Genomic DNA, 8,392 nt, shown 5'->3' with positions numbered 1-8,392 from the left:
TAATTTCACACTTCCAACACGTACTCGTCAAACACCTTCTGACGCGGTGGCCATACTCGTGGGCGGGTATGTGCCACTGGTGGTGGTTATGCACCACAGGTGATTGACACTTTCTATGTACCCAGGAACAGCGAACACAACATTGGTAATTCAAATGCGAGAGTATTAAAAAAGTGACATCGGCAGCGTTGGCTGGATGAAAGCAAAAAATAAATGCTGTTGTCCCAGTACGAATCGAGTCTTACCATTTTGCATGGCAATCAAGTATTCTACCACAGAGCAACGCCGGGTCTCTATAATAATTCATAAAAATGCGCTGTTTGGACGTCATGTGGGAGAAACGTCAGTTGTGCTTGTGAATCTGCAATTGTATAAACGCTATATATGTACTGCTACGATATAGCCATTTTGTAGCGTTAGCGGCAGTTGTGTTTAGGCACAATGTACTGTTGTTTTTAAAGGCGAAGCTCCTTAAGGCGTGGTCTGTCCATCCTTCGTGGTTGTCGTACGTAGCCACCAGAATGTGAGATGGGAGATGGTGGTACTTGGAATGTTCACTAGATGGACGCACGGACGAACACATAGACGGACGGACCAACAGACTAGCAGACGAGTGGACGGATGGACATACCCGAGGAGCGGGTATGTACCCCAGGAGATGCGAGATGTGAGATGGGGGTACTTGGAGTGTTCACTAGATGGACTGACAGACAGACTAGAAGATGGATGGACAGATGGACGGACGCGTGGACGTACGGAAGGATGGACGCATGGACAGACGGACGTATGCGTGGAGGGACACACGGATGGTCGCGCGGACGGACGGAATCACGGAAGGGCTTTGCCCCACTCATTATCATTCACTCTGTGGATATGCTGTGGGTTTTTTTTTTTTTTGTAGCAGTGTCCAGGGCTACCATCCTCATGTACAAGTGTTACATATCAGCTTACCGCTTCTTGTGCTGCTAATACTCATGTTGCTGTTGACATCATGTCGCAAGTGCAAACAACTGGTTATATAAAACATGTGCGACTTTTCAACATATGTCTGTGCATACAACACTTCGCTTATACTTAGCGTCATTTCGTAACGTGTCACTCAATAACATATATTGCAAAACGGCCACCTTCCCTTCGCATGCTTCGCATAACGTCGATTCCCAAGTTGCATGGGATCTGCTGAATTTAACGAAAAATCAGTTTAGTAATGCAAGGTCAGTCAATGAGATTCCTGAACGGGGGTCACAATTCTATCTATCTATCTATCTATCTATCTATCTATCTATCTATCTATCTATCTATCTATCTATCTATCTATCTTTCTATTTATTTACCTATCTATCTATCTATCTATCTATCTATTTTTCTATCAACTAAACATAAAAGTGAAAGTGATCACAAGGAGTAGAGCCAAAATCGTGTCGCTCTGTTAAAGGCGTCTTTTGAAATCCCCACTTTGTACTTCTCGCCGGTATTATCCTGCCCACCGTCATCTGGACCTTTCAGATATGATTGTTACTGTACCATTCACGCTGTGGGACATTACCGTTGCGTTTCAAAACATCCGTTTCAAACACTATCCGAGAAGTTGATACAATTTTGTGCGAGTTGCTCGGGGCGCGTACGATAACGTGATTGAATGGTTATAGTGGAAAATACATGTATGGTAGATTGAAATAGTGACATGCCAGCCACGAACTTGTGGTACATTTGTACGGTAAACGGTAAACTGACCCTGCAAAATGAGTCCACCTAAAGGATTTGACTGGGACAGTTGGTGAAGATGAAAGCTATCGTTATACATCAAAGGTATCCCCCTCACCAAGCGAGCGTTTTTGTATAGAATTCCAGCCAAATGCCGTTTCTATTGGAGAGCAGCAACTGCATCAATTGTTAAAACTCGTTCACACCTAGGTCTGGCACTGGTCGTGCGATAAAGGTAGTTGAAAAGCGACTGGTTGCAAATAGTCGCAAACGACCGCCTCGGCCACAAGGTGACTGCTTTGGCTCATCCGCTCGCTCCTTGATTTTTCAGCCGGACGGCATCAGTTACAAAACTCTGAGCAAGTCCCATGAGCAGAAACATTACGTGAGCTTACTTTGCGGGACACTGGCAGAGTGAGCTACATGGAGGTAGGAAAGCTATATGCGAGAAGTCATGAATTCTGTGTGATGACGATGCGTACAGGTCGCACTCGGGCGTGAACAATGATGGCCTTGAACCGCTTTTCATCGCCACTCGCAAACGGTCGCAGGTGTGAACGAGCCTTCAAGGCCGTGTCGCATCACTGACCATTACGCGCATTTCGTAACGCTGATCTGAAGAGCTTCGGCGCTGTGCTAATCCTTAGGCACTCTTTCAATGCTTGTGCATGCAGCCTCATTTCAAAATCATACCACTTAGGTGACGTGAATCGCTCGAACGGCGTATACCACGCTACAGTGATTTCGTCAATGCACAGGCTACGTCTACAACCCACACGAGGCACACCGACGCAAGGAGCAGGCGCGCATAGCCAAGGCGATTGTCAGCAAAGTGAAGCAGGAGCCTTTGGAAGACCAGGAGCTGGAAGAACAGAGCACCTCTGCATCCCTGGGTCCAAGTACTCCTGCATTGCAGAACCTACCTCGGCCTCCACAGTCACCTCCCCCGCTGCCACTCCAGCTCAGGCGGTGGGCAACCACTGCTACCCTGGCCAGCACTCAGGCCGACGGTCGGACAACGCCAACTGGCAGGTCGACGGCTGCCACACCATCCACCGCATCGGCTAGACCAGTTGCACGGCCATACTGCGTAAGTGCGTGTATTAAGGCATTAGACAGATAAGGACGTGTGAACGCCACTAAAATTTTATGCTGCCGCATTAACTTCGAATTCAAAGGTGGTGTTTCAAAAGCGAAGGAAAAAAGCAAGAGGACAGTCGGAACAGCACGGCCTTCGCGCGATGTATGATCGCTAATGACAATGCCATTGACCGGAACGAGATCCATACCGTAAAATCAACAATGCTGTCACAGCAGCGGATAACTACTGTAAATCTACCCTAGCTAACAGTAAGCAAAATTGGCTTATTTACAACATTGGCTGTAAAGCAGCATTGGCTTATGACAGTAATACGAGTTGAAACACGGTAGCCTAATTAGGTCAAAATTGTCACATTTTCTTTAGAAACAGTAAGGGGTAATTATTATTATTATTATTATTATTATTATTATTATTGTTGTTGTTGTTGTTGTTGTTGTTGTTGTTGTTGTTGTTGTTGTTGTTGTTGTTGTTGTTGTTGTTGTTGTTGTTGTTGTTGTTGTTGTTGTTGTTGTTGAAGCAGGACCAGTAGTGGAAGAATGAGACAGGTCAATTAGCATGTCACTCAGCATAGGCCTTGAAGCGCGTCACTAGAGTGAATAATTAAAATTGCACCTCCGGTTTCAAGCTACGAGAAATCTGCCTAACCAGAAAAACTGAATGAACCGTTTTCAATCATTTCTCTTGCAATCAGGTAAGGTAACACAGCGTGTAAACCCGAAAGTGTTTAGTCGAATTAGCAAAGTGTTCTGTTCCTAAATGTTCTTCACAACTTGTGAACCAGTTTTGATGGTAAGGGGTAATTATTATTATTATTATTATTATTATTATTATTATTGTTGTTGTTGTTGTTGTTGTTGTTGTTGTTTTTGTTGTTGTTCATCCAGATGGCTGGAAACTAGTATTGCGAATAATAATAGCATTGGGACGACTGTAGACAGCACGTCAAGATGGCTTCGCCTTAGTGAATTCCGCATTGCGGAGAAGTTAGATTGCAGCAATGCTAAGCAGCGCTTGCACAGGCCTCCGCTTTCGGGCACACTTCGCATCAACGTGAACTTAAAAACACACTGAGAACACGTATGTGGTGCATGCGTCAACAGCCAGCATCTATTGTTTCCGTTTTTCTATCTATTTGTACATGATCATAAGCTTGCGTATAATAGAGCTGACGAAAATGGTCAGGGAGAGAGGTGAGGAGCTTACCACAGAAGAGAACGCCAAATCGGTCCCTTAACTTTACTCTATTGTCCCTGTCGCCGCTCTTGTGCAAGGTATGAAAATGCAGGTTTTAACAATGAAGCTTCTTTTTACGTTAATGAAGGTCGGGAACCACTGACTTTGCTTACTCAGAGCTGTTTCAATTTTTATCCCCTGTGAACCGGGCATCGAATACAGGCCAGTGCGGGAATCATGTCTTCGTTTCATTCAAATAACGTAGCGATGTTTACGAACTTAGTAACGTGTTTCACTCACGAGGACCTTTTAGTGGGTCATCTACAAGAAGAGTGCCGCTCGTGTGAGTGTCCGTGCCTTGCTCGTACTTTCTTCATTACGCGTTATCGCTGACCACCGGCTAATAAACGTGTAAAGAATAATCATAAGTAGCGTTTAAGGTTCCAAGACTACGATACATAATTACGAGAGACGCCGTAAGGGAGGGCTGCGGATGTTTCGACCATCTGGTGTTCTTTGCCGCATGCACTGAAATGGCACAGTACACGGGCCTCTACCATTTCACCTCCATGGAAATGCGACCCCTACGACTGGGATCGAACCCGCGACCTTCGGATCGGCATCAGAGCTCCTAAACGACTACTCCACTACGGTGGACTCGCTTCTTTAGATTTTCGCATGTATTGCGAAGCTTCTTTTCGTCAAAATTGATAAAAAACAAGGAAGCGGAAAGCGGGGGGAGGGGGGCGATGATGCGATGGAACGGCGGTAAAACGTCCTCCCCCCCTCCCTCATTGAGGAACCCTGCACACGTTTGTGCACATAGCTGTCCCTAGTTTGACAAACTGTCTGAGTGCATATCAATTGATTGATTGATTGCTTAACTGGTTGATTGATTGATTGATTGATTGACTTATTGAATGATTATTGATACCGTGGTCATATTCAGCGATTACGCAGAGCTCCGCCACCGCCACTGCGTAGGGTTGGCACTGTCACCTCCTGTGAGCCGCCAGCCACTTACCCACTAAACCAGCTGAGTTCACTGGCAGCCCTCAGCAGAGATGGTGCTGCTGTGCGTAAGTATTCACAACCATTTGCGGTAGGTTCCCAATTGGGTGTGGTAGCACAGCGTAGAATACCTTACCATTGTATTGCTTTTGTCAAGATCTTGTTGGTGATGCAGACGAAGGTAAGGAGTTTGATCTTATTTTATCTACGTGGAACGTTGTTTAAACGTGACAGTATTTGACAGATCTTGATGTATTCGGCGATAAAGTTCAGCTAGCAAGGGCTGATTTCCGACCTTGTTGGTGCGACATGTGTATGCTTGAAAGCGCAACGTCTATGACCGAATAAAATGCGACAGAACACACATACAATTTGATTGTATTCCTTCCTGTCATTTAGGCCTACAAATTATATGCCTAACATTGAAAACCCCGCCGTGTCTTCTTGCGTTGGCAATATATTTCTTTTTACATTAAAAAGACGAGCTCTAATATAATTTTCCCGCGTCTTTTCATCTCATCCACAAGTGAACGGCCCTGGACTGCCACAGTTCTTCGATGCAAGCGCCCGAACGATGGAATGGTTCTTTGACCAAACAGCCCAAACCGCTGCTGCTCACATGACAGTCGGAGTAGCCGCAGCGCGTGAGTTTACCATGATATTATTAGAGTGCCGTGATGACTCTAACGTCTAGCTTCATTGCCCTTCGCTCATTTTTATTCATACATGCCCTCTTTTCCCATGCCAAGTACAAGGTTTAAATTTTGGGGCGAACTCTGGCTAAGCCCTACTTTTCCTTCTTTCCTTTCTTTGTTTTTTTTGTTTTTTACTTTATTTCTTTTTCGCTTGCTTGCTTTCTCTCTTTCTTTCTTTGTATCTTTCTTCCCGGTGAAGAAAGTGTGGTAAAATATTAACGATTTCAATTAGCCAGATTCCACTAAGTTTTCGTGTCGAAGTCGCATTACAAAAGATGCACCAATTACTGTCGAAAAATAGGAAAGGAATAATATGGCGTTCAAAATGAAAAACCATTCCACATATCAAGCATACAGCGTTGCGAATGACATCTTTCAAGAAGCAGGCATAAATGGGGGGGCAGACTAACGAATCACAATTGTTTCAAACTTTTAAACACATTTTCTCACATATACATACCCTGCCTCAAGTACGCTTAAACCCAATCTTTTTTACTTTCATTTGAAGCAGCCTTGAGCATGCAGAGTTCACTCCGAAATCTTCCAGGTACCTTTTTTGATTTACCGGTCGCTATTCACTTAAGTCCAGTGTTATAAGAAATCACCGAAATAGTCACCTGGTAGAAGCGCGGTGCCTCAATGCAGCCCCCCCCCCCCCCACGGCATGCATTCACGGTATACCTACCGACTAAGATTGTCGGGGTGTTTCATGTGTGCTTGAGCTGCGCCTGTTTTGAGCTTTTGTGAGCTTTCACTCACACACAGAAAATCCGACGTGTCGGGTGATGTTTTTGGTAAACATGGCAAAAAGTGCGCCTCATGTGTTCATTTGAACACAGGAGGCGTCTACTGCACTCCAGTAGCAGTCATTTATGCTTCGTCGTGGTAGAAGCAAGCGAATGGAACTAAGTCTTCCACGATGCAGCGGTGCTGTGCTGGCCAGTTATTGCGGCTGCCGCACCTCCAGCCCTGGCTCCACCACTGCCCTGTCTGCTGCCCGTGGCCGTGGCTCCTGCAATGGTAGGACCCCACTTCGCCTTTCCAGGTCCACAGATGTAACTCCCCAGGCTGGAATTAGCAGCCAGACCTGGTCCGGTGCAGTTCTTCTACATGATGCAGGCGAGCTAACTTACTCCGTTTCGCTGTTATTCATGCTGGCCTGATCCTCGTTACAAATAAATCACATTATTCGATATATGACATTATTGTAAAGCTCCGTTGGGTGATCACTCCCGGCAGTAAATGTACCTTGGATTTTAAATGGGTACGGCACCAATTTCATAAGCCTAGTTTACGTCGTCATACAAATCTCCAGCATATCAAGACGACTCCGATCAGGCGTGAAGCTCATAGATTGCTGATAACATTTTATTTTGACATTGTAGTCAATTTTTGCTTGGCGCACTTACTGACATCGACAAAATATGAGAGGGACGACATGGTCCCCAACCTTCTCCACTATCACATCGACACTAGCGTTACGTCAAACTACAGTACCGATTCTGGTGATCAGAAGCGCTCGTACAGCGAGTTGCGATGACGTCATCTTGTGCGTCGCCGAGCGATGCGATCGTGGATAAGTGACAATTTTTTGACCGCTTGCGTCACTAGAAGCTCACTCTGCGTCGTAACTTCACGTTAGAGTAGGAACGAAAACTAGGTTTTGTATATATGCTGTAATATTTCAGGGCACAATCACTTTTGCTAATGCAAAATGTCTCCAATCCATAGAGATGCATACCGCTGTAAGAAAAGAAAAGCAATTTTGAAGCCAGCAATAAATTGTCGCATTTTTCTGTACGTTGCGCACATTTCATGACACACCCTGTGTAACTGTTTACTCATTAGTGTTTCATAAATGGTTTTAAGGTAAGAAATTTGCATTGGGAGACCGCCGAACTGAGAGGAAACTAGAGGCGCATTGATATGGTTAGGAAATTTGCAGCTGCACGTCTAAACCGACATCACAATCGATCCAAGTCACCGAGTGTGATGTCCGTCCATAGATGGACACAAAATTACAACGACGATTGCAACCACGATGGTGATAACGTGAATGCTACAGGTCGCAAATTCTTACATTCGTGTCATTTATGGTGCCATCATACAGCATATTGCCTTTCTTAACATACTTCAAGCAATTTGCGTCCAAAGGTTTACATGTGGCGCCCTTCGCCGAGCAGCCCGAGCAGCAGAGGAACACCGCCACTGCCACCAGGAGGGCACCGACCGGAACCGCGATGCCGAATATGGCCAGTCGCCAACAGCGCATCGCAGGTGAGACAATGGCTGCGTAAGCTGTTGTGTGGCTTATCTATTTGTAATTAATTTGTATTCCACGTGCTAATCATCCTTGCGAAGTTGTCAGAACTCGCCACGGTACTTTGGTGGTTATTGTGTTCGACTGCTGACCCGAAAACAGAGTGGTGGTCTGTTTCGGCTGAGTCCAAATGCGAGATGGCTCGTGTGCCTAGGTTTAGGTTCGCGTTGAAGATTTCCAGATGTTTAAAATTTCTGGAGCCCTCCATGGCGCTGTCACTCATAATCATATCGTTGTTCTCAGGCGAAAAAAAGAACATCAAATAATTACCATGAGGTCTTTGAAGAAGGAACATGACTGGAGTGTGACGTTGTAAGAATTGCCCTGCTGAGCACCGCTTAACCTGACAGAACGTCTCGACGACACGCCTCCTGCCATATATGTCGG

At 45.4% G+C, this 8,392-nt stretch overlaps 1 protein-coding gene across 1 annotated transcript; it reads left to right on the top strand.

The window, feature by feature from the left end:
- Nucleotides 1–1,742: 1,742 nt before the first annotated feature.
- LOC142784607 (uncharacterized) lies at nt 1,743–6,885 on the top strand. Its single transcript, XM_075883030.1, has 5 exons — nt 1,743–1,773; nt 2,463–2,794; nt 4,929–5,058; nt 5,518–5,634; nt 6,611–6,885. Exons 1-5 carry the CDS (start codon nt 1,743–1,745, stop codon nt 6,742–6,744), a joined length of 744 nt encoding a protein of 247 aa, XP_075739145.1. The 3' UTR covers nt 6,745–6,885.
- The last annotated feature ends 1,507 nt before the right edge of the window (nt 6,886–8,392 follow it).

The sequence above is a fragment of the Rhipicephalus microplus genome, unplaced genomic scaffold (genome assembly GCF_043290135.1).
Source record: "Rhipicephalus microplus isolate Deutch F79 unplaced genomic scaffold, USDA_Rmic scaffold_15, whole genome shotgun sequence".
Taxonomy (NCBI): Eukaryota; Metazoa; Arthropoda; class Arachnida; order Ixodida; family Ixodidae; genus Rhipicephalus; species Rhipicephalus microplus.
Note: the sequence above shows the minus strand (reverse complement) of the source record. Positions and strands in the feature narration are given on the sequence as shown.

Coding starts and splice junctions, on each gene's coding strand:
- LOC142784607 (XM_075883030.1), top strand. CDS start 1,743: ATGAGTCCACCTAAAGGATTTGACTGGGACA. Junction 5,059..5,517: donor CAGAGATGGTGCTGCTGTGC/GTAAGTATTCAC, acceptor CTCATCCACAAG/TGAACGGCCCTGGACTGCCA. Junction 5,635..6,610: donor AGTCGGAGTAGCCGCAGCGC/GTGAGTTTACCA, acceptor TCCACGATGCAG/CGGTGCTGTGCTGGCCAGTT.